We start from the raw sequence: 26513 nt of genomic DNA, 5'->3' as shown, positions 1-26513 counted from the left end.
AGGGTACCTGATAACAGTGGCAAAGTCAAGCCAATGAAGAACCAGAAAAAGTCAAATGTTGGTATCAACGCTAAGGCCTGAGAAAATTTCAGAGCTGTAAAGGGAGAAGCATGTGTTTCTACCCCTTGACTTCTCACTCTGCCTCCTTTACTTCTCTGTCCAGACCCAGTGCTTTCAGGAACTCAGATTTTTGGATAATACCCTATCACAGAAGGAAATGGGGGCAGTGTGGCTTTGAACCCTGTTGGACTGAGCCCCGCCCCCGGCTGTGTGACGTTGTTTTATTAGGTTAGCCAAAAAGTTCTTTCGGGTTTTTCTGCACCATCTTATAGAAAAACCCAAACAAACTTTTTGGCCAACATGATATTTATCTGTTCTTAAAACAAGCAAACCCAGAACCCACTTATCTAGCACCTGTTCTGAGCACTTTACAAAGAATATCTCATTTAATTTTCAATAATAACCTATTTAATTCTCCTAACATCCCTATTTTCATTTTATATATGAAGGGATTGAGTATCAAAAAGGTTAAGTATTAATCAGTTGCCAAAGTCACTCAGCCAGAATTGAAGCCAAGCCCTGTGTCTCCAGAGTCAGTGCTTGTCCCCTCCCCCATCCCCATTAAGGTAAGTGACGCTGGGCAAGTCATTGAACATCTCTAAATGTCAGTTTACCTATCTGCAAAATTAAATGCTTCTCTGAACAAAGGCTTCCCTGGTGGCTCAATGGTAAAGAATCCGCCTGCAATGCAGGAGACCTGGGTTCGAATCCTGGATCAGGAAGATCCCCTGGGAAAGGGAATGGCAACCCACTCCAAGATTCTTGCATGGACAAATGAGCCTGGCGGGCTATAGTCCATGAGGTCACAAAGAGTCAGATATGACTGAGGGACTAACACTTTCACTTTAAATGAGAAAACGTTAAAGATTTAGCAGGTTGCCAGGCATCTAGTAAATACAATATGTAATAAACACTCCTCTTGGGGGTCGGGGCAGGAGGATGGTGGTTGCCTTTCACAGATGGATCAGGTTGAAGTGGAAGCTTCTCTTTCACATACTCATAATGTGTCTGGTGGACCTAGACTCAGCACTGTCTTCTTCCTAATGCCTCATCTTCAAGTTAAATTGGTCTCTTGTTCACTCAACAAAAATTTACTTAATCCCTGAACAAGAAATGCTGTGTCACTTTGAATGAGCTAACCAATTCAGTTAGAACTAAAAAAACTGAGCGATGTGTTACCTTTAGTTTCATTTCCATTATTACAATTTCTCCCCTTCTTCCTTACAGCATGTTTGCTCTTTTCTCTTTGTACCTTTTACAATTTTTGAAATAGTGTGCAAAAAAGAATCAATATGAGAAACTCAGATAAAAATGACCTGGACAGAAAGCAAGAGTGAGGCTGAATTCCAAGAAGGACCATTATTTTTAGAATAAAGCACATGCACGCACACACAGACTCAGTTGCAGGGAAATATAGATTTCACGGCAAATGCAATCACCATGGAGCAGACAGTGAGACAAAATCACAGAGTGCATGGTTGTCCTGCAGCTGAGGGACAAATGACAGGATTGCCTTGGCCAGCTGAAGACAGATTGTCGCATTGTTCCATTAATTGTGTAGAGCTTGGCTTTTCCAGACCTTTCTGTGGCAGACTAATCCAGCTCTCACTTGCCACTGACTGAGCTGTCTCACTTTTATCCAAGGCTGCCTACAATATCTCTGAGAGGTCCCCGCCACACAGAGTTTGCAATCCTGAGAACTCTTAATTGAAGATAAACACACACTGATAGTGGACATCTAGTAATAAAAAAAAAAGAGGGCATTGGTTTAAGTAGATAAATATGCTGGAAGATTCGATCTTTATCCTGGCTTTATTTTAAGTCCTATAAATTGTTGGCAAATCTGGTCTTACATATGAGCAACTGCCTGCTTTGTTTCATTTAAGAGGAACAAGAAACGATCTCCTGTCCAAATACGCATCACCAAGGTGTCTCGGTACCTGCAATTCTAGCATTAGAACAATGTTTCTTATTGCCCTAAAAGATCTTTTTTAAGCTGCAAGAATTTCTAGGCAAAACTGGTATCATCGTCCATCTATCCATTTTCTACTGGCATTTAGTTTTCACATTCTCTAAAGAGTTGCTGATAAAAGAGTTAATGGCAGTGGGCTGAGTGGAAAGGGAACATTTTGATGTTTGGGGATATTTGGGAAAAGTTGGCACCTATTTGGAATTCTTTGAGGTATCATGAAAGCTTCTATGAAAATGAAAAGAGTGTCAGGCTAGGAGGAGAGGGGAAGTTAAGAACCAAAGGGCAGTACCAAGCCTGTGATACCAAACTTTGTCATTGTCAGACTCCCAGACTCCGGCTAGAGAATGAGAGGGTATAGGAGTATGAGTGCAGTGTGTTCTCCAGGACTCCTGCTAGAAGACTTACTGACTTTAGTATTTTGAGCAAGGTCAGCCCTGCCTCATCACAACCAAGCAGAGGAGGAAAGGGAAATGATAGAGGTAGGAGGGCACAGAATTTAGAAGATGCAATTCCAGGTGCTAGGCTTTGACTTTCGGCAAGCTTCTTAACCTGTCCTGATCTGAGTCTTCTTGTCTAAATGATGGGACAAGGTTGTGTCTGCCTTTTGTGCTTGTTGGGAGAATTAAAATAAATAAAAGAGTACTCAGTAAACTATGCAGAGAAGGCAATGGCAACCCACTCCAGTACTTCCATGGGGGTCACGAAGAGACTGAGCGACTTCACTTTCACTTTTCACCTTCATTCATTGGAAAGAAATGGCAACCCACTCCAGTGTTCTTGCCTGGAGAATCCCAGGGATGGGGGAGCCTGGTGGGCTGCCGTCTATGGGGTCGCACAGAGTCGGACACGACTGAAGTGACTTAGCAGCAGCAGTAAACTATGGAGTACTCAGAAACAAAAGACAAGCCCATCTAAGCGAATACCTCTTTCTCACAATCAGCTCCATCACGGGGAGTCAGTGAGGCCAGGGCCTCCTCACCTAACAGTGACCCCCATCTGGCCCTGCTGCCAACAGCTCACCGTGGTTCCTACAGAGCTCTAGTCAGACCTGGGGAGCTCACTCACTGCTGAGCTACAAATGTGGCAATCCTTGTGATCCTCAGGCTCGGTGTTTTTCAACCTTGGCCGAACTTCACAATCCCCTGGGAAGTTTTGAAATATTTCCTCATCAAGACCACGCTCCGGATCAATTAAACCTGAATCTCTGGGGGAGGGACCTAGGCATTACTATTTATTAAAGCCCTCAAGTGGTTTCAGTGTGCCGCCAGGGTTGAGAAGCATTTTCCTAGCTGAGCAAAAGAAAGAAAGATGCAGCTAGAAATTTTTTTTTTTTCTCGTAAAGCAAGGAGAAAAATGGCTTCCCAACAAGACACTGAGAAGAGGCAACTAGCCAACCCAGTAGATCAGAATAAAGAAAGAAATTAAAAGAAGTTTTGAAGTGGAGTTGGTGTACCACAACTACATACAATGATTACTTGATCAACATAAAACACAAATCTTGAAACTCCCTTCTTGCTCTCTTTTTTCCCTCTCTCTTCCCCTCTCCACCTGCCACAACTTTGACTTTTATTTTTCCCTGATCTCTCCCTTTCTCCATCCCTCCTCCTTCCTCTCATTTTATTAAATGACTCTGAATTCCTAGTATTAACTGTAGCCGCTTACTCAAATCTAGTAAGTTATTCCCAGGGTCCTGTACTTCTTCCCTGCCCCCACCCTAGCCTACCCCCACCACAGCGGTGTTCTTCAGCCTTTTTGCTGGTCCTGCTTCAGTGCAGACCCCTATGTCTCCCCTTCTCATGCGTGGGTGAGTGTGAGTGCCTGCGTCCTCTCTAGGGTTTCCTTTCATCTTCCCGCACATTCTAAAAGCCCTATTTTCCACCCACACATGCCTGCACTTTCTCATCTGTTTTCCGGTATTCCCACCTCCCCCTCTGAAGCCCCACGTCTTTGTAATTTTTTATCTACCTTTTCTCATTCGGATGCAGGCAAGCCTGATGAATAAGAATATCTGGGGAATGGGAGTTCAGGGGAATTTTAATTTTCTGGTTAAGTGGTACTAGCTTGAAAACTACTTTTGTTTTATGTTTTATTGTTTGGAGAAAATGATAAAATAGAAGCCCAGAACCAGAAGGGTCCTAAGGGAATACCTGAAGGTAAAGAGAGAGAGAGGCTCACTGCAATTAAGATGAGAACGAGGTGGACTCAAGGCCTGTGAGTACCAGCAACAGGTCTAAAGACCATCTCTCCTGACTTCAAGACCGGGTTTCTCCCAGAACACACTCTTGACTTGGCCTGCAGAACTTTTGATTAACCAGGACCTATCGAAAGTAAATTACATTTGGGGGGACTTTCCTAGTGATCCAGTGGTTAGGATTACATGCTTCCAAAGCAGGGGAGTGTGAGTTCATCCCTAGCCAGAGAACTAAGATCCCACATGCCATGTGGCACGGCCAATAAATAAATAAGTAAATTACACTTTTAAGTGAACTCTCCAGTTCTTCTAATGCCATAGGCCTATGAACTTCACTCATCAGTGTGGTCCACCTGGTCCCAAATGCCTTTCAGTCTGTGATGCCTGAATCTCTAGATCCTCATGCTTCTAGGTTCTGAGACCAGGTCTCTCATTAATAGGTCCACCACTCACTAGGCTAAGCACATTGATTTTTTTTTTCATAAACTTTTTATTTTGTATTGGAGTATAGCCAATTAACAATGTTGTGATAGTTTCAGATGAAGGGCAAAGGGACTTGGCCATACATATACACGTATCCATTCTCCCCCAAACTCCCCTCCCATCCAGGCTACTACATAACATTGAACAAGGTTCCATGTAAGCCCCTTGATTTTTAAAGTGAAAGCCTACGTATACCTCGGAGACATTCCAGGGTTGGTTGGAGCAGGGAAAAAGCCCAGGCAGAGGGGCTGAATTTATTCAGACAGCAGAACTCCTCCTGGAAGGAATATCAAGTGTCTCATTTTCCCTCTTGTTAATTAAATATCCACTGTTAACTTGACATTTTTTTTCTTGTTTCCTAAATGAAGTCTTACCAGAGAAAAAGTGGGTCAGTGGAGGGCTCTGACAAGTTTTGTCCCAGTTAATTTAAGTTTTGCCATATGTTCTTTGAGAAGCATGTGCTAACTACAGGTCCTCGCGCTGATTAGCAACCAACCTGAGGGGTTTTCATTTAGATTTCCAGTTCTTTCTCAAGAGAGAGCAAGATGAGAAGGCAATAGATCTAGGTGAACCACTCCAAGCAAAGCTGGAATGCAACATAATGGTGTTGATGGTGTTGTTACTCTATACCAGGCAGCAGAGTTTCTCAACTTCAGGCACCCTTGACATTTTAGGGTAAATGGTTCTTTGTTAAAAGGAACTTCCTGTAGAGTGTTCAGCAGGATCCATGACCTGTACTCATTAAAGGCTGGTAGCATCCACCCCCCCTGCATGAAAATCACAAATGTTTCCAGACATTATATTAATTGGGTGGCAGATTTGCTCCTGATTGAGAACCACCACCTTCGAGACGTAGTCCATGTAATGACCAAGAAGAGAAGGTGAATAACCCCCCAATAATAATATACAGATACTAGATACGTGCTACACCTTAGTGTCTCTGAGTCCAAAGTCATCTGGTTAGTGGCTAGACCGGGGGATTAACTGAACTTTCTGCTCCTGGAAGCCTGTGAGAAGTTTCCTCTGTTGACAGAGTCCTGCATGACCTGATAACCAGAGGCCAGAGCAATCAAAGTCAGGGTGAAAATTCCTGGAGGCGAGCATTGTACCCATGTCATCTACCAAGAATATGGTGAGCATGTACCCTAGCCCAGGCCAGTCCTAGGGTCTTTGTTGGCTAAAGGAGTGGAGAAGGCACCCATTCAAGGAAATTAGAAAGAGGCTATAGTTGAAAGTCTGACCTTTCATAATGGGATTATCTGGTGGCTCAGTGGTAAAGAATCTGCCTGTCAATGCAGGAAACGCAGGTTCAGTCCCTGGGTTGAGAAGATTCCCTGGAGAAGGAAATGGCAACGCACTCCAGTATTCTTGCCTGGGAAATCCCATGGACAGAGGAGCCTGGCAGGATATAGTCCTTAAGGTTGCAAAGGAGTTAGACACAACTCAGTGACTAAACAACAACAATCACAACATAGTTGAAAGGCCACCAGAGTGAATGCCCTGTGCTTCTAATTACTGGCTGGGTGACTTTCCACAAAAGCACTCAACCTCTCTAAGTCTTAGGTTCCTCATGTAAAAATAAGGTCCAGATAAAGATTCTTATACCAAGTAACCACTCAGTGTTTTTCCTCCGTCTCATTTACAACTCCAACTCAGCATTAAGGATAATAGTAGTAGTTATAGTCAGGCTTTTGTTTTGAGTATAATTCCAGAAATGGCATTCAATTGAGGAAGGCCAGGAAATGGGGCCCAGTTACAGGAGAAAGAATTTTGCCTCCTAGAATCCCTGGAAAAAAGTCAGAGTAGAGCATTTATTAATGTAGAAATGTTTTGCAACCCTGAGGTGGAACTTTTTAGTTAGGTGCATATTCTCAGAAGAATGCTTTGCTGGCTTTTACCACTAGGTAGCAGACGTACACTCTCCTATGGCACTGGCATGAGGAGCCCAGAAGATTCCCCAGTCTGCAAAGCCTCTATCAGCTCATTAACTAATGCCTGAAAATACCATCAGCCACCTCAGCCCTTTACACGTTGTGATTGATTTTATCAGATCCTTTCCTGAGTTAAAGTTTGATCATGGAAGAAGAAAGTAGGAAGAAGAAAGTAGGAGTATAATTAATGCTGCAGGATATAGTTATGTAATGTGACCATGTGTATGTGATCATACATGTGGATATATATATATATATAAATATGACAATGTAATACGTATATGTGGCTCTTTTGTGTCATGTTATGTCATTTACATATAAGTATGCATGTGTGTGGGCTTCCCAGGTAGCACTAGTGGTAAAAAAAATAAAAAATAAAAAAAAACACCCACCTGCCAATGTAGGAGACAAAAGAGACACCAGTTCCATCCCTGGGTGGAGAAGATCCCCTGGAGGTGGGCACGGCAACCCACTCCAATATTTTTTATTTTTGCCTGGAGAATCCCATGGACAGAGGAGCCTGGTGGGCTACGGTCCATAGCGTTGCAAAGAGTCAGACACGACTGAAGCAACTTAGCACGCACATGTATATGTGTATCCCTAAACTTTTCCCAGAATATACTTCAGGCACCTGTATAATAGTCATATTTCAGTTAATTCCTTGCTATTTAGCATACCATCCACAGCAAGCCCAAATCAACCAACAACAACCATCTCTCTAGAGGAAATAACTAATGCTTATTTTGACTCCCCCCAAAACATTATAATACCCATTTTCCAAAAGAGATGTAAATTCTGGTCTCTTGGTAATGCTGTGTGTGAGAAGGGTATCTGATGCCTTTCATTTTCCCAGGGTGTGTGATCCACCAGTGCCCTCTTCTCTAATGCATGGCTGCGCCAGACAGAACATAAACTGAACTTGCTGACAGGTTGGTGACTACAGCCCAGGAACACAGGAAGCCTCTAAACCTTCCAGCGATCTGTGTGCAGTTGCTCTGGAAACATGGGAGAAGTAACAAGTGGTGTCTGCCCCTCTAAAGACCTACACGTACTCATGAGTGTGTTGTTTAATACTAAGTCTCCTTCCTGAAGGCAGAGAGGAAGGTGAGGCATGCTTAGACTTTGAAGAGCTTCAGAGAATATTGAAAAAAGGATTTTAAAAGTTTCCTTTCACCAGAATAACCTTTCTCTGTGATGGCAACCTTGCAGTCTTGAGAACCTGAGCTACCTGGTGGTTTCAACTCTCAGAGCTGGAGTCTGAGTCCCAAGGGCTGCCTTTCCTGGGAGTGAAGGCCAGAGAAAGGGGTTCATTTAACCTGCTCCCTCTGGTAGCACTTAAAAAAAAAACCTACCAGGGTTAAGACTGGTCTGAGAGTGTCATTTGTCATTTCAAAAGACTTTTTCTTTTCCATATATAAATATTCAAGAAACCTCTATACCAGGGCTGAACTTTAATCAGCTGGGAAGGTAGTGCAAATGGACGGTTGGACACAATGCCCAGGAAGGGATGTGAATCGTGGCTTTAAATTCTTTCCAGACAACACAGGACAATGAGATTAGCACCCTCTGTGGGAAGCACAACAACCAAAAACAAGGTGCTACACCTTTAAAAATCAGATTCTCTTTTAAATGCTCAGTAGTTTCCTTAGAGTGGGTCAGAGCAAGTTTGGTGAAGCTTAAAGATCAATTAATTTAAGAAAGAAAAGATTTCAAGTGTTATAAAACCTTAGTTAAAACTATCAGATTTCCCTCATTCTTGCCTCCCCCGTCCCACTTCTATTCTCCAAAGCAAGAAATGCAGGAGCATGAAACGGAATGAGCTGAATTCCTCTGTTTGTGTAGAAAATACATTTGCTTGCCTACAAAGACACAACGCAGACACACAGGCACACATGCACACACACACACACACACAAAGTAAGAACATAGCTTTGCATGACCATCGTTAGTTCTCCAGGTCTCAGAGTAGACAGTCCTCTCTACAATAGTATTTCATTAGATTTATATGGACTTCAGATCTTCTGTATACGTGGTGTTTAGTCATATGGGGAGGAGTGGGGGTGTCAGCAGCATATAACAAAGCATGACTATTCTCTCATTTTTTCTCATGGCCGCATTTTAAAAAGAAGAATGAAGGGGACAAAAAAGTCTTCGAGATAGGAGATTCTCCAGTCTCCAGTCTACACATTTCTAGGGGTTGGGGTGGATCTCTGCCTCTGCTGTTTTCCAGAAAGGCTCTGCTTCTGGAAGCTTTCCCTACAAGCACACCAACAGGGCCCTTAATGCACCAAGCCAGAGCAGCTTTTGGCACTGGATCCCAGTAGGCTTCTTAGGAGGAGATTAAATCAGTGGAATCCAAGGATTGACTCCTACAGTTGCACAATTGGGGGACTTTTTTTTATTATTCCCAGAAAAATCAGTTGTCTTCTAGAGGTCTCTTCAGTGGAATTTCATTATAGATGTCCCTGGAACCCCTGCCCTCCAAGATGGTATTTACAGTGGCATCCCCAAATGATCATAAAGACTGAATCCAAAACCCCCTCCTTGAAGTTATCAAGGCACCTCTCTTCTAGAACATTAGTAGTCTAAATGGGTGCTGTATGCATGGTATATATCATAAAGTCATGTTTTAATTATAAACAAAATAAAATGAGGTCTGCTGATCAGAAAGAATGAGCTTATGGCATGCATGTGCGTGTGTGTGTATATGTATATATATGTAAGGAGCTATCTAACAAAGCTTAACATCTTAGATACATTTGCAAAATATTTCTCTTGAAAGAGCTTCTTAGTCTCTTAGAAGCAGTATTCTTAGACACAGTGATTTCTCCATAGGTAGAAGAGAAATCTACCTTCAGTCCTCAGCTTAAGTAAACCTCCTGGTGATGCCATTCTGCATTTCAAACAGCTGACTTTGCCTCTTTAGATGGGTGACTGGAGGCATTTGCATTTGGGGAGAAGGTGGCGTATATTTTCTCCCCCCAATCCCTCTTCCTGCTATTCCGACTTCTCTCTCTCTCTCAAAAGAAAAGGGAAAATACAAAGATGCCTGTCTGCAGGATCATTCAGAGAGGTTAAGTACCTGAGTTTGAGGAAGACTTTTAGACTCCAGACAATATTAGTTCACCAGCTTTCACTAGTGACAGTTTATTTCAATCATACATTTACTTAAATTGCTAGCTAGTGAAAGACCCCTCCCATCCACCACACCTCCTCCCCTTTTCCTGCCCTGCACCCACCACCTGGTACCACTCTTAAGTTTAGTTCAATAAACAACCTACATCTCTATGGACCTAGAAACCTATGAAGGTTGGCAAGGGTCAGTCATTGACCCCAACACGGAAAAAAACTAAAACATCACAGGGAAAGCAAGCGTTACACAACAGGGTTAGCTGAAAAGAGGCAGCTTTTCTATACTGGGTTAACAAATTATTCCCATCTCAGTAATATTGGAAGGTAGGCTCAAAAGCTCATCTTTCCCACCCCCATCACTTCCATATGAGCCTGCCTGTAAAGTCTCCTGCTTCAGGCAGCACCCAGGTAGGCATTCAGCCCGAGGTAGGCTCTTCCAATGTTCCCCACAGCAGCTAGGAGTGTGTTGTCCCCGTGCGAGCCTCAGCCTGCTGCAGTCTTAGCAATATGCTCCAGGAAGCACAGCTTTCATCACCAAGCATTTGGATTCTGCCTTATTTCCCTGAGTCAAACCACAAGAGAGCAGGAGCTGAGGGTCTTTCACTTGGAAGAGTATGGAAAAGGGGCACAAATGCTACCAAGACTGGTGAATCAAAGGCATAGAAGAACAGAGGCATTTGGGGGTGAGGTTTTGAATTGATTTGAAAGATGCTTTGTATTAAGTGCAAAAACGTTTCTTGTTCATAGGAAAAACTGTCTGGCACTGCCTTTTAAAAAGCATTTGCAATGATCTCTGCCTTCAAGGCTGATCAAGGATGCTCAGTCCTCAGTTCGCCTTTCCCTTGCTTTAAAGTGGCTAAATTACACTGTGCTCCCCCAAACATAATATAGAGGGTCTGACTTTTTTCAGTCCTTAATCATGTGGGGTACATCCACCTGATAAGCTGTTTGTCCTTCTTAATGTCTCAAAATGAGCCTGGCTACTTTGCTCTTGAATTTCTGGATTTTTCCTCTGGTCACTAGATCACCCCTACACACACACCCATGCACACACCCACCCACACACACACACAGAGGTAGGAAATTGTAACTATTACTTCTCTTAACACAGGTAACAATTCATTTAGGTTACACCAGTCTGTAAAAACTGTAAATGCTATTTTATTTTAAACATTTTAAGTTTACAAAAAAAAAAAATCAATGATTGGTACCTTTTTACACTCTCAGATTCCTGAATATGGACAGATCTTCAAAGGGAGGAAGGAGTTTTCATATGAAATTTTAAGATAGACTGTCCTGAAGGTTGTGGGGTGGGGTTTTGTTGTGTTTGATCTCATTTTTTTTTTTTTTTAAGACACAATAAAGCTAAAATGTCAAGTCTCTGGGAGTGATCCCCTTACAGTTTCAGTCAAGGAGCGTATCAGAGCACAGACCCCAGCCTGGCACTCGCCGGCCCGCTCCGGTTGTCCAGGCGTATTTGGTAGCGCACGGGTTGAGAGTCTCTGGGGCAATCACACCTCGCATTCTCTCGCGGGCTGCTGGTGGCAGGTACACGAGCCATACTCGTTGATGATGACCAGGGCTCCCTCAATGTGGTTCGGTTTGTAATCAACGTAGTATTCCTGGGCAGACATGGCAGCCATCTGATGCATGGTCTGTTTCTGCTTTTGCTTCCTGCGCTGCGTGACAAAGCACTGTCTGAGCTGCCTGAGGCTGGCTGGGAAACACTTCCAGGAGACATAGAGCACCAAGACCACGATGAGGAAGGAGAAAATGAGGGCCATGGTGCCGGTGACCACCTTGTGGATCTGCACGGCATTCTCGGCGTGTTCGCCGGGGAGAGCCACGGTGACAGGCTCGGGCGTGCTGTCGGGCTGCCCCTCCCTGTCGTCAGCGAGTGTGGTGGCCGGGCCGGCGGGGGACCCCAGGTCGCTGCGGTTGGTGACGGCCGAGAGCAGGTGGCCGCTGGTGGGCTCGGCTCCCTCCTCACACAGGTGGAACGCGTACACGGCGTCCAGGACGTCCTCGCCCTGCGCGTACTCGGGGCTGGCGCACTGCAAGTTGCCATCGTAGCGCCCCTGGAAGTTGCTGAGCCAGGAGGCCAGGGCGCACACGTTGCGCCCACAGTCCCAGAGGTTCCCGGCCAGGGTGATGCTGGTCAGCGACTTCCAGGAGTTGAGGATCCGGGGCTCGACGTAGGTGAGGCGGTTGGAGTCCAGCTGCAGGGACTGGAGGTGCGGCACGGTCTCGAACACGTGGGGCTCCATGTACTCGATCTCGTTGCCCGACAGGTCCATTTTCTCCAGGTTCCACACCCAGTCCAGCGAGCTGACCACAATGGCCACCTTGTTCCTCCTCAGGCAGAGCGAGTGCAGGGAAATGAGGCGCGGAAAGTGGGCGAAGTTCACCTTGACCAAATCGTTGTGCTCCAGGTGCAGCTCGGTGAGCTTGAACAAGCCGGCGAAAGAGTTGCGCGCCAGACTCTTGAGCTGATTGTATCCGATGTCGAGAAACTTGAGGCTGCGGCAGTCCTGGAAGATGCGCACGGGCACGAACTGGATGGCATTGGCCCGCATGTGCAGCGTAGTGAGCTTCCGCAGCCCATGGAAGAGGTCGGGCGCCAGCGCCTGCAGCTTGTTGTACGAGAGGTCCACGCTGCGCAGGTTGGGCATGGGCCGGAAGGTGGTGTTGGCCAGCTGGGTGATCTGGTTGGAACTCAGGGTGAGTTCCTTAACTCGGCGCAGTTTCTGAAAGGCGTCCCCCTGCACCGAGCAGATGTGATTGTGATCCAGATAGAGCCACGTGAGCTGCATTAACCCCGTGAACTGGCCGGCGCGCAGCTCCGAGAGGCTGTTGTAGCGCAGGGACAAGCCCAGCAGGCCGGACAGGTTGTGGGGCGCCTCGGTGAGGTTGAGCGCCTCGCAGTACAGCAGCCGCCCCTCGCACCGGCACAGCTGCGGGCACCCGCTGGGGGCGGCGGGCAGCATCTGAAAGCAGGCCCCCAGCAAACACAAGACCACCCCCGAGGGCCTCCTCAGCAGCCAGTGTAGACAGAGACCGAGCAGCAGGAAATCCATTAGCGAGAATCTTTCCAGAGAGGCTGGAGAATGTCCATTGGAAGCGCTCGGTCAGAAATCTACATCATATTTTATTCCAAGGGAGGGGGAGCGGGGGAGGGGGGAGAAAAGGGCAACAATCAAATAAATATATTGAAATAAAGCAGGACCCCCCCCCACTCCCCAAAGCCACACGTTCACCTCTAAGCATGCAGAAAGCTGGGCAGCATAGAAAGTTCACAGCCACGGAAAAAGATCAAAGAGATGGTGATTTGGTCCATGTTAGATGCTGCAGCAAAGAAAAGGAGGAAAAAAAAAAAAATCTTCGGGAAAGAATTTAATTAAAAAGTGTCTTACCCACCCTTTTCCAGAGAGTGACAACCTCCATTCAGCTGCTCCCTTTGTGTGCAGGCTAATTATATGCAGGGCGAGAGAAGACCCCTCTGTGTTTCCGAGGCAGCCCCGGTCCGCGGCCGGCGGATCTGGCAGGCGCACAATGTCTCACTTTGCTGCTCGGCTCCGGGCTGCAAGGGCGGCCGGCGAGGCGGGGAGGCGACTTCTAGGACCTGCAAGTTTCCCAACTACGTGCGGGGAGCCGGGGTTTCGCCTTCTTGCCGCTGTCCTTTCCCTCTGCAGTTCGGACTGTGACGTTGTGGGGGGAAAAAAAAAAAAAAAAAAACTCCAAACTCGGGGCTCGCGACTCCCCAGGATTTGACAGTCTGGTTAATGTCCGTCATTGGAAAGGACCCCTGACCGGCGCCACCTTTTCCTCCGCGGAGACCGCCTGCCATTCGAGCCCGGGGCGGCTGCGGAGAGCGGGCTCGCTCATCCTTTGCGGGCGGCGGGGAGGTGCGGGAGGCGGCGCGGGGAGCAGGGAGCGGCGCCCCGGCTCCTTCCCTCCGCCAGGCTGTGTGCGGCGCGAGCTTGCACCGGCACCTACTGCTCACTGAGTGTCGTAAGCTGCTCACGATTGTGCGTCTTCCCGGAGCACCTCAGACATGGGCAGATTGAAAAGGGGTGGGCAGAAAACCAACATTTTCCCGAACCACTAAAGTAATATATGTTCTTTGATGAAAAGGAAAACACTTTCAGCTTTTTGGTCTATATTTCAAAAAAAAGGAGGAGGATGGAGGTATGTGAAAGCATCATCAACCACTGAGATATTTCCAAGTGGGAGACTGAAATACTCTGTTCTGCTCCCCCTCTCCTTTCCGTTTGAGGAATGTTCCCCCCTCCCGCTTTAAAGCTGTCTACGTGTAAGAGGTACGTAGGAATCCGTAGAGAAATCAACATTTGGTCCCTTGCTTTAAAAGCAACTTGAGAGAAGCTAGAGGAAGGCAATGATTGTGGGGACTTGACTGAGGTTTTTTTTTTTTTTTTTTTTTTCCTTGCGGGGACTGGAGTTCTGCAGTCAGCCAGCCCTTTTGGGTGGTGGATGGGGTAAGGGGGTGGGGGGAATGCTTTTCAAACTCGGCCGATTTGGGAAGCCATCCCAGTCCAAAGGTAGGAGACCCAGAGTGGCTGAAATGTATGTATATCTGTGTACAGAGAGTCTTTCTTGCCCAAGATCCCTCCGGGGCTTCACTAGTCTCCGTAGATGTCAGTGAGGTCCCGGGTGGATTAAAGAAAGATTTTACTGCCTGACACCGGGAGGGCTGACCCTGACGTGCTGCTCACGGTGATTACAGAGCCCTGCAGTACACTCCACTCCAAGGAATATGCCAGAGAATGAGCGGAGAAGGGGTCGTTTAAACCCACTTCCATACACACCTCTACTTAAGCTTTGACACTGTTACTAAATTGTGCCTTCTGAGTGTGAAGAGATGTCCTTGCCTGATTATTTCCATTAACAATCATTTATGGATGGGCTTCTTTAGCTTGTGATGAGCTCTATCTTGTCTCAGCTTGTTTGGAGAGGGTCTGCATTGCTATGGTCAGGAACCTGTTGGTGATCTTTTTTTTTTTTTTTTTTTAAGAATGACAGAGAAGCCCTGCCAGAAGTGAGTGGATAAGCCTACCATCTTGACTAAGATGCCTAGAATGGTGACAGGGAGAATCAAATGTGAATTCCCATCTCCTCACTTTGCATTTCTATCATGCCTGACTGTTAGGTACTGAAAACAAGTAGGCATCATCTGTAGTTGTACTCACATTTGATAAGAATGAACTGGACTTGCTTTGGACAAGTAACTTGGCTGGGCCTTAACACCCAAGCTGAAGACACCAACCAGTGGAATCAAAGTCACCAAAGACTGGTGATACTTTTCAGGAAAAGTCATACGAACAAGGGCATGAATCATTCCATTTTTGTATCCCTCTGAGCTCTGCCCTGGTCATTCATCTCTGAGATGCATCATTTAATTGGAAGGAAAACAAATCTAAATGTCCTAGACATCACATGCTGTCTTAGGAGCTAAAAAAGACATTCAGAAATCAATCCCCTTAATTTTGTACATAACAAAACCCAAGCAAAGATTCACTGGATGATTATTCAAGGTCTCACAGCTTCTTACTGGCACAGATAGTTTTTTTTTTCCTCCTCTCCCACATCAAAGTGGTGGTCTTCCCATCCCATTCTTGATGGTTGCCTCTCTGTCACTCTTGCCTCTTTCTCAACTCTGCTGAGCACCTGCGGGTTTTGTCCTGGCACCTTCAAGGTGCTGCAGAACACTTTAACAGACAAACAATTTCACCATCAAGTGTTTTCACCTCTTGCCAAGACAATTATTCCTGACAGCAAGCCGGCTGATTGAGCCATAAACTATAAAGGGTTGGGAGACTGGGGTGGGCAGGGGTAAACATTGGCCAACCATTCAGCAAGTATTGTTGAGTACAAGCCACCCAATCCCCATGGCTGCTAGGAAGAAAATTCTCCTAATGTAGGCAGCTTGGCAAAGTGATGATCGAGCCTGCCAAATGGGCAAGAAGAGGTCCCACTTTGGATGTCACTTGATTTGTAGAGCTGGTACAGAGAGGCAGAAAAGAGTTGAGTGTTGGCAAGAAGGAAGGAGAATAAAATTAAATTCACTGCATTTATATGTGAGTTTTCTTTTAAGTACACTACTTAAAACTTAGAAGATGTGTCTCGGCTGTAATTAAAATATATGTATGTACATATATATATTGCTTTTCACATTATTATCCCCCAAATCATTTCATCTGGATGGTATCTTTAAACCTTTCCCACTTCTAATGTGGCAAGTTTGCATCTTTTCTACGGTTTTAAACCCCTTGGCAGAACCGTATACATTAACAGATTGAAATGAGCTTTATTGAAATTTAGCTATTCTAAGTCATCTGAGTTGCAGAATCCCAATTTATTATGTATTTAAAGCATACCAGCCCTGATTAAATCAATGCAAATTAGGTTAAATAAGAACAACATGAATCAAGTGTTTCAGCAAAGTTGAGTTGAGAAACGACAACTTTTGAGTCACCACAGCAAGTTGATGTTGCTGGTTTTCACCAGTTTTAATTTCATGCATCTTAGGGTCCAATACAATTAAAAAGTAAGAAAAGGAAAGAGTTCACCTAAAGTTCTCTTGTTCCTCTTGTTTGAGCTCTCATATCTCTGTACCTCTCTTGTGAGAACATCTAATGTGCTAGGTTATAATGTGACAGTTGTGTGTATACATGATCAATCTCTTTTTCTGGGCTAAGCACAGCTTTCTGTTGGTACCTGTCTTCTTGAGCCTTGGATGTTGATGAGAGATACTTTTTACCCTTTAAAACACCCTTGATAACTTCCATGTTTGTACAGGGGAAAAGATTAAGCATCCTTCCTTAATGGTCGTAGTAATTGAGCATCAAGAAAACCACCTCAAGCCATCAGGCCGACGTGTGATTGGGGAGTGGGGTAAGAAAGGACAAGAATCTTGAAATTGAGGCTTCTGAAAATGGGAAGAAACTCTGAGGTAGGTGAAGTGAGAGTCTGATTGCCAAAACACAATCTGGAACTAAGAGGAGGTGGAAGAGCGAGTTTGATGCAGCTGGGGAGGCCAGAAGTATAGCTTGGAGGAAGGAGAGGTAATTAATTCCTCTTCTCCTAAGCCTTATACATTAAACTTTGCATAATAAACTCTCCTGCTTTTTCTTGGTACTTGATGGTGTGACAGGGTCGGGGTGGGGGTGGTCACACACAGTTTAATGTGTGTGTGTATATATATATCAGTTCAGTTCAGTCGCTCAGTTGTGTCTGACTCTTTGCGACCCCATGGACTGCAGCATGCTGGGCTTCCCTATCGATCACCAATTCCTGGAGCCTACTCAAACTCTTGTCCATCACGTCAGTGATGCCATCCAACCATCTCAAAATGCCCCCTTCTCCCACCTTCAATCTTCCCCAGCATCAGGGTCTTTTCCAGTGAGTCAGTTCTTTGCATCAGGTGGCCAAAGTACTGGAGTTTCAGCTTCAGCATCAGTCCTTCCAATGAATACTCAGGAGTGAATATGTTGTATCTATGAATATGTTGTACCTCTCCCATTTCATCTCAACTGAAGGCCACTTCCAATTTGTTTGAGTCAAAATAGTTTGTGAACCAAGAGGTACAAGTAATAAAAGTCTGATATAAGCATGCATTCTGAAGACTGGCCTTCCATTAGGAGTCCTTGGCAGTGCTCAGGACAAGAGAAATTCAAGTCGTGATTTTAATGTTCTCTCAGCGCTTGCACCAGCCTGGACCTTGATCTTTACATGATTATCTTTAATTTTCCATAGCAGTGAGCCATGGCTTTTCTTTAAAAGGAAACATCTAGAGGTAGGGAAGGAGGGTGGGAGTCACAATTTCAAAAGGAGAAAATTAACTCTGTTGTTCCTATGGGCAGGCCGCATACAACTGGCCTTTTACAACCTGCTTTGGAAAATGTATGTGGAGCCAAAGGGTAAGGACTTAAGGCTTCTCTCAGGAGATCTACTTAAAGGAGCTTATTTTTTTAAAAAAAGAAGGCCATTTTTCTTATCAAACTTTATCCCCTTAGAACAAGGTAGTAATATGGCTAGCACTAAGGCAGTACTTATTATGCTCAATGCAAGATGATAAATCATGGGAGTAAACCAAGGAAATGCAATGACTCAGTGCTTTCCTCCTGGAACTTTAGGTAAGAGAGAGAAGCAGATACTGAGGGGCTTTGCTGATAATATTTATTTATCGCCCAGTGCTTGACAGCAGATGTCCCTAGAACACATAAATGAGAAGAGCTGACAGGTAAGATTGGGGCCGATGCTAAAAAGCTTCACTGAAAAAGCAAAGTTGATGGAGTACAGACTCAAGACGTAGGATCGCGGACCTGAGGGGTGGCATCATAAAAGCATACCTAGGATAGGGAACTGAAAGCCTTACATCATGATGAGTGGATTAATTCCCTAGTTCTCAGAGGAAAGAAGAGGGACAGAGACAGAGGAAGTGTTGGGAGAGGAAGGAAGTTGGGAAAGGGCTTCCAAACCTTCCCTGTATTAAGACCACGTATTGGTCCCCAGAGCTAGTTCTTTAGCTAGGTGTGGTTTGACAAATACTGGTGATAAATTAAGTCTGATTTAAATGATGCACCTTAGGTGGAAAATGTCTGTGACTTCAGGTATGTGGTCAACCTCAAGAAATGACAGCATAGCTTGTATAATAACTTTTGAAGGTGACCATTACTAATTTGATGATTACCAGGGAGAAGGCGATGGCACCCCACTCCAGTACTTTTGCCTGGAGAATCCCATGGACGGAGGAGCCTGGTAGGCTGCAGTCCACCGGGTCGCTAAGAGTCAGACACGACTGAGTGACTTCACTTTCACTTTTCACTTTCATGTATTGGAGAAGGAAATGGCAACCCACTCCAGTATTCTTGCCTGGAGAATCCCAGGGACAGAGGAGACTGTTGGGCTGCCGTCTATGGGGTTGCACAGAGTCGGACACGACTGACGCAACTTAGCAGCAGCAGCAGTTGCCATTAAATGAATTCTATTTTTTTAAAAAGGGCTTCCAATGCTATGCTGAAATTTTTAGCTTGCTGTACCCTTCTAGTTTTGAAGGAAATGGCAACCCACTACAGTACTCTTCCTGGAAAATTCCATGGACGGAGGAGCCTGTTAGGCTACAGTCTATAGGGTCACAAAGAGTTAGACACGACTGAGTGACTTCACTTTCACTTTCTAGTCTCAAAGACTGAACACCTTCGAGTTATCTTTGACTCTTGTAATAAATACGTGGATTAGTTCCTGAGGCCTGTTCTGCTATCCCAGGCCCTGCTCTGCAAGCTCCCTCTGCATTGCCATATGCTCTGATCATGTCATATTACACCTAACTGGGGTATATACTCTCTCTATCTTTGCTTACCTTCATCCTCACCATCCTTCAAGGTTGATGTTAAATTTCCTCTATGTCTTCTTTATTGATTCCCATGTAAAGTGATCTCTCATTCTTCTGAACTCTGTTAACAGCTTACCTTTATCAATTCTGCTGCTGGTGCTGTTCACTTTATATGAGTGTGGCAGTCATTTCTAATTATAGTAGTTTAGAACAGAATGCGACATTAAACATCTTGGAGCTTAGGAATAAAAAGACTTCTGCTTTCCCATTCTCTCTGAGTATGATCCTACACAGGTCACTCCATTATCAGTGAAATAGGACCAAGGATGGCAATCTTAAAGGATTCTTGGGGAAAATTCAACGAGCTCATGTGTATTAGAGTTTTGCAACTCAAAAGTGTAAGCCTAGGACTAGCAGCCTTATAGTATGTTAGAAAGGCAGAAGTTTAGGTTTCTTTCTAGATATGTTGAATCAAATCTGCATTTTACAATTAACTCCAGGTTAAAATTAAATTTTGAAAAGCATTATATTAGAACATTCTATTAGAAGTATTCACATTCTAACCTGAAAAAGTAACCCAGATATCTTTAATGTCTAGTTTTATAATTGAGGAGTTGAAGGGTCAGAAATGTTAAGCGATTGCCTAAGATTGGTATTCTTTTTATTGGTGATAAAAAGAATTCAGATAAAAACCTTGCATTTTCTGAATCTTGTTCTCTGTTCTATTAAATTCCAAACACAGAATTCAAAGTATGTGTCTATCTCAGTACTTAGCACTTAGTAGGGCTCTTAACAAAGGTTGGTTGCTTCCCAGATGGAATAGTGGTAAAGAATTTGCCTGCCAATGCAAGAGATGCGGGTTTGATCCCTGGGTTGGGAAGATCCTTTGGAGTAGGAAATGGCAACCTACTCTAGTCTTCTTGGTTACAAAATTCCATGGACAGAAGAGACTAGTGGGCTATAGTCCATGGGGTTGCAAAGAGTCAGATAAGACTGAGCACACACACACACACATACATGTGGCAGTAAGTATCAGTTCAGTTCAGTCGCTCACTCGTGCCCGACTCTTTGCAACCCCATAAATCACAGCACGCCAGGCCTCCCTGTCCATCACCAACTCCAGGAGTTCACTCACTCATGTCCATTGAGTCAGTGATGCCATTCAGCCATCTCATCCTCTGTCGTCCCCTTCTCCTCCTGTCCCCAATCCCTCCCAGCATCAGGGTCTTTTCCAGTGAGTCAACTCTTCACATGAGGTAGCCAAAGTATTAGAGTTTCAGCTTCAGCATCAGTCCTTCCAATGAACACCCAGGACTGATCTCCTTTAGAATGGACTGGTTGGATCTCCTTGCAGTCCAAGGGACTCTCAAGAGTCTTCTCCAACACCAAGTTTAAAAGCATCAATTCTTTGGCACTCAGCTCTCTTCACAGTTCAACTCTCACATCCATATATGACCACTGGAAAAAACCATAGCCTTGACTAGATGGACCTTTGTTGGCAAAGTAATGTCTCTGCTTTTCAATATGCTATCTAGGTTGGTCATAACTTTCCTTCCATAGGGTAAGTGTCTTTTAATTTCATGGCTGCAATCACCATCTGCAGTGATTTTGGAGCCCAGAAAAATAAAGTCTGACACTGTTTCCACTTTTTCCCCATCTATCTACCATGAAGTGATGGGACCAGATGCCATGGTCTTAGTTTTCTGAATGTTGAGCTTTAAGTCAACTTTTTCACTCTCCTCTTTCACTTTCATGAAGAGGCTTTTTAGTTCCTCTTCACTTTCTGCTATAAGGGTGATGTCATCTGCATATCTGAGGTTATTGATATTTCTCCCAGCAATCTTGATTCCAGCTTGTGCTTCTTCCAGCCCAGCGTTTCTCATGATGTACTCTGCATAGAAGTCAAATAAGCACAGTGACAACATACAGCCTTGACGTACTCCTTTTCCTATTTGGAACCAGTCTGTTGTTCCATGTCCAGTTCTAACTGTTGCTTCCTCACCTGCATATAGGTTTCTCAAGAGGCAGGTCAGGTGGTCTGGTATGCCCATCTCTTGAAGAATTTTCCATAGTTTATTGTGATCCACACAGTCAAAGGCTTTAGCATAGTCAATAAAGCAGAAATAGATGTTTTTCTGGAACTCTCTTGCTTTTTCCATGATCCAGAGGATGTTGGCAATTTGATCTCTGGTTCCTCTGCCTTTTCTAAACCAGCTTGAACATCTGGAAGTTCATGGTTCACGTACTACTGAAGCCTGATTTGGAGAATTTTGAGCATTACTTTACTAGCGTGTGAGATGAGTGCAATTGTGTGGTAGTTTGAGCATTCTTTGGCACTGCCTTTCTTTGGGATTGGAATGAAAACTGACCTTTTCAGTCCTGTGGCCACTGTTGAGTTTTCCAAATTTGCTGGCATATTGGGTGCAGCACTTTCATAGCATCATCTTTCAGGATTTGAAATAGCTCAACTCGAATTCCATCATCTCCACTAGCTTTGTTCATAGTGATGCTTTCTAAGGCCCACTTGACTTCACATTCCAGGATGTCTGGCTCTAGGTCAGTGATCACACCATCGTGATTATCTGGGTCGTGAAGCTCTTTTTTGTACAGTTCTTCTGTGTATTTTTGCCACCTCTTCTTAATATCTTCTGCTTCTGTTAGGTCCATACCATTTCTGGCCTTTATTGAGCCCATCTTTGCATGAAATGTTCCCTTGGTATCTCTAATTTTCTTGAAGAGATCTCTAGTCTTTCCCATTCTGTTGTTTTCCTCTATTTCTTTGCATTGATCGCTGAGGAAGGCTTTCTTATCTCTCCTTGCTATTCTTTGGAACTCTGCATACAGATGCTTATATCTTTCCTTTTCTCCTTTGCTTTTCACTTCTCTTCTTTTCACAGCTATTTGTAGAGCCCTTGTATGTGTTTTATGCAACCCCTGGCTTATATTATTCCTATTTTCTTATCACTGTCAGTCTGTATGTATTTCTCTTGGATGTTTAAGTGTGACTTTTTTATTATAGAAGAATGAAGAAAAGGAAAAAAGACAAGAAAAAAATAAAATTTAAAATGATTATCACCTAAAATTTAACCACTTGGAGATAAACTGTTAATTGTTGAGGACATATTCTTCTAGAATTGGCCTATTTTATATGTATTTATATTTTATAAAAATACAATAACATTATGCCAATACATACTACTTTGTAACTGATTTTTTCATTGCTGACATTTTCCCATAGACAGAATACAAATTGATAGGATCATCTTCAATAACTGCAAACCATTCTAATAAATTTATCCATCTCTTCTTTCTTACCAGTTAGGCAGCATCTGTTTTTTAGCCATTATGAATTTATTGGGATAACATCCTCATATATACACTACAATAGACTGATGGTTTCAGTTCAGTTCAGTTCAGTCCCTCAGTCCTGTCTGACTCTTTGCCACCCCATGAATCACAGCATGCCAGGCCTCCCTGTCCATCACCAACTCCCGGAGTTCACTCAAACTCATGTCCATCGAGTCGGTGATGCCATCCAGCCATCTTATCCTCTGTTGTCCCCTTGTCCTCCTGACCCCAATCCCTCCCAGAATCAGGGTATTTTCCAATGAGTCAACTCTTTGCATGAGGTGGCCAAAGTATTAGAGTTTCAGCTTCAGCAGAGGTGGCCTTACAAATAGCTGTGAAAAGAAGAGAAGCGAAAAGCAAAGGAGAAAAGGAAAGATATAAGCCTCTGAATGCAGAATTCCAAAGAATAGTAAGGAGAGATTAAAAAAGCCTTCCTCAGCAATCAATGCAAAGAAATAGAGGAAAACAGCAGAATGGGAAAGACTAGAGATCTCTTCAAGAAAATTAGAGATACCAAGGGAACATTTCATGCAAAGATGGGCTCGATAAAGGACAGAAATGGTATGGACCTAACAGAAGCAGAAGATATTAAGAAGAGGTGGCAAGAATACACAGAAGAACTGTACAAAAAAGAGCTTCACGACCCAGATAATCACGATGGTGTGATCACTGACCTAGAGCCAGACATCCTGGAATGTGAAGTCAAGTGGGCCTTAGAAAGCATCACTATGAACAAAGCTAGTGGAGGTGATGGAATTCGAGTTGAGCTATTACAAATCATGAAAGATGATGCTATGAAAGTGCTGCACCCAATATGCCAGCAAATTTGGAAAACTCAGCAGTGGCCACAGGACTGGAAAAGGTCAGTTTTCATTCCAATCCCAAAGAAAGGCAGTGCCAAAGAATCCTCAAACTACTGCACAATTGCACCCATCTCACACAGTAGTGAAGACTGATGGTTTATATCCCCTCAAATCCATGTATTGAAACCTGATCCCCAATGTAGTTTTATATGGAGGTAGGGCCTGCCAGGGGTTATTAAGTCACAAGAGTAAAGCCCTCAGGATTGGGTTCAGAGGGTGAGGCCTTAAAAAAAAACTTTCAATACCTAAGGCCAGATTGTCCTCCTAAAAGGTTGTACATATTTCAATCTCAATATCTCTTAATATCTCTTTTGCTGCTTTATTGTTTTCCTCTATATACTCCACACACATACACACACACACACACTCCACCACAAATAGAAGCCTTTTTGTTTCCCTTTCCTTCATCTGGCTGGGGTGCCCACTGAGATCCCTGTTGGAATCTGTTCTTGGTTACTTGGAACCATCCTTTCTTCCTATTCCCATTCCCTCCCTCCTTTATGCAGAGGCAGAGGGAGTCTTGGGTTTTGGGGTCTTCAGTGTTCCTTCTGGGAGCTTCCAAGGGTTTCATTCCCACATCCTATTAAGTGACTAGCCAGCCAGATTATTTCCACAGAAGTGTTCATGTCTGAAAACAGTTTAATGCACTGCTACTTACAATGCTCTGTGGAAGTTAGAGTGTTTAAATACATTTGTCAAATGAACTAGACTCTGCACTGTTGTTTGATTCACAAACATTATCTCAATCAGGCAAAATCTTGTTTTTCATGTCTTCACCCACTTATTTGGGACATTCTATAACATCAAACCTGGGCTTCCCTGATAGCTCAGCTGGTGAAGAATCCGTCTTCAATGCAGGAGACCCCCAGTTCAATTCCTGGGTTGGGAAGATCCCCTGGAGAAGGGATAGTCTACCCTCTATAGTATGCTTGGGCTTCCATGGTGGCTCAGATGATAAAGAATCTGCCTGCAATATGAGAGACCTGGGTTCAATCCCTGGGTTGAGAAAATCCCCTGGAGGAGGGCATGGCAACCCATTCCAGTATTCTTGCCTGGAGAATCCCCATGGACAGAGCAGCCTGGCAGGCTACAGTCCATGGGGTCGCAAAGAGTCGTACATGACTGAGAAACTAAGCACAGCACGTAACAAACCAATGTGCCAGAGCAGATTCAGAAACATGTATTTAATTGTAAACTGACAGGTGTATTTGACATTAACTTGGCACTCACCATACCAAGAAGTGATTCTAAAAGTTTGGGTTTCAAATGCTATAACAAGATGCTGGTGTAAAAATCTCTTTTCTCTCAAGGCCCCAAGGATTTATGGGGATAACTGGACAGCTACAGTTCTTCTTCTTAATATTAACAAGTCTCACCTCCTCTCCTCAAAACAAATAATGGAACCAATTTAATTCAGTAGTAAATTCTGTCTGTGATACATCTTAACATTTAATGATCTTGTTTTATAGAATTTTCCAGATGTTGCCAATTTTGTCCTTGCAGATTTTAGAATCCTCTAATATCTACCCCTGTAGGTGTGGAAGACTATCAGTTATGAGAAGCCATATATAAAGAGCATAGGACTTTCCACATTGCACTGATAAATGTGCCCGCTTTCCTCTTAGTGCAATCTGGCACAGTGCTGGCTTTTTAGAAATTCTTGCTGAAGTATGTTTATTAACTGGCTTGAATTCTTGCTTAATCAATAGCCTGGGGAATCTGAGTTAAATATAAAAAAAAACTATATTACATTGATATATAGGCACACATTGTTAACACAGAAAGGTCCAAGCTTTTGAAGTCATACAGATTAATGCCATTTATATGTGGCTGCATTTCATACATCTAGTTTGTGCGGGAAATCCCTCACCAGCCATGAGCAGTGAGCCTTCTGTGGTAAATTAGCCAGTTGAATGCATTTATGTCTTTATTCAGCCATCTCCCTTTCTCTGGAACCACTTCTTAATCTTTCACAGGCACCTTGAGAATGCCTTTTTAATAATTCAGTATCAATGCTGCTGCTGTTCTTATTTGTTTTTGTTAGTTTAAGTCAAATGGAGGTTTAGCTGTTGAGATAAAGTTAGATAAAATGTGGCCCCTGCCTTGGGTATTCTTGAATCTGGACTGGAGGTGATGGTAACAAAGCAATGTGATTCATGCTATGGCAGAGATGTAAACAGAAACTGAGGTTGGAGAGATTTCTGTAGCTAATTGAGCAAGGACAGAGGAGCTGGGAGAAAAGGAGGAGGGTTGGCCAGAGGGAAGGAAAGCTACTCCAGCCAGTAGGCAAAGTCTGTGAAAAAGCTATATGTGCTTCTGATATGTTTACAGTGTCTGGAGCACAGGATGAAAGGGAGGGAAGGGGAGACATGAGACTGGAGTGTTAGAGACAGATTGAGAATACTTTCCATCAGGATTGTGATTTCTAAAATGTGGGTCCCAGAGGGATGATACGGGGAGGGAAGAGGGAGGAGGGTTCAGGATGGGGAACACCTGTATACCTGTGGCAGATTCATGTTGATATATGGCAAAACCAATACAATATTGTAAAGTTAAAAAATAAAATTTAAAAAAATGGAGGAAAAAATAAAAATAAAAAAAATAAAATGTGGGTCCAAGGAATAAAATCCTGATGATTGTCTTGAACATGAAGAGCAGGGAAAAGGATACTGAAAGCAGGGAGAGGAGTTGGGAGGCTCCCGTATCTGCCCCACTGAAATATCATGTAAGACTGACTATATTACATGAGAGATGGACAGGACAGGACAAGCACAAACATGGTTTTGTAGTGGAATCCACAATCCTTTCCATGGTGATTTCTCTAAGAAACAATTAAAGATGACTTCAAATGAATGGATTGATTAAGGATAGATGAAAGGTAAGGAAGAGTAAGATGTGAGAGAAAACTCCAGTGTTTAGAGCTAAGAGTAAGTAGTTAAAGGGAATTCCCTGGTGGTCCAGTGATTAGGACTCTGAACTCTCACTGTCCAGGGCTTGGGTTCAATCCCTGGTTGGGGAACTAAGATCCTGCAAGCTGCAAGGCATGGCTCAATAAATAAATAGGTAAATAAATAAGAGTAAGCAATTAAAGATGTGAATAAAGGTTACATCTGGACATAAGGATCCAGGGAATCCTTGAAACATGCTTAGTAGTTACCGTGGTGGCAGTAGACACAAATCC

At 43.9% G+C, this 26513-nt stretch overlaps 2 protein-coding genes and 1 pseudogene across 8 annotated transcripts in view; 2 read left to right on the top strand and 1 right to left on the bottom strand.

The window, feature by feature from the left end:
* The window catches only part of CTNNA2 (catenin alpha 2), a 1366752-nt gene that overhangs the window by 942908 nt on the left and 397331 nt on the right, over positions 1-26513 (top strand). The gene's annotated exons all lie outside the window — the stretch shown is intronic.
* Positions 10926-13937, bottom strand: LRRTM1 (leucine rich repeat transmembrane neuronal 1). Of its 3 annotated transcripts, none has more exons than XM_025262326.3 (2): positions 13183-13937; positions 10926-12905 (listed from the first exon to the last, which is right to left on the bottom strand). In XM_025262326.3, the coding sequence occupies exon 2, from the start codon at positions 12844-12846 to the stop codon at positions 11281-11283; it is 1566 nt and encodes a 521-aa protein (XP_025118111.1). In that variant the 5' UTR covers positions 12847-12905; positions 13183-13937; the 3' UTR covers positions 10926-11280. The 3 variants fall into 3 exon arrangements, with proteins under 3 accessions (XP_025118111.1, XP_025118110.1, XP_044781957.1); XM_025262325.3 differs by having other exon boundaries at positions 13187-13936; XM_044926022.2 differs by lacking the exon at positions 13183-13937 and adding an exon at positions 13027-13173.
* LOC112578253 lies at positions 18248-18348 on the top strand (annotated as a pseudogene).

Source organism: Bubalus bubalis, chromosome 12 (assembly GCF_019923935.1).
Source record: "Bubalus bubalis isolate 160015118507 breed Murrah chromosome 12, NDDB_SH_1, whole genome shotgun sequence".
NCBI classification, from domain to species: Eukaryota; Metazoa; Chordata; class Mammalia; order Artiodactyla; family Bovidae; genus Bubalus; species Bubalus bubalis.
The sequence above is the reverse complement of the archived record's forward strand: the minus strand, read 5'-3'. Positions and strand labels throughout refer to the sequence as shown.

Bases quoted from the DNA above. Each gene is read 5' to 3' on its own strand.
- LRRTM1 (XM_025262326.3), bottom strand. From the start codon at position 12,846: ATGGATTTCCTGCTGCTCGGTCTCTGTCTACACTGGCTGCTGAGGAGG.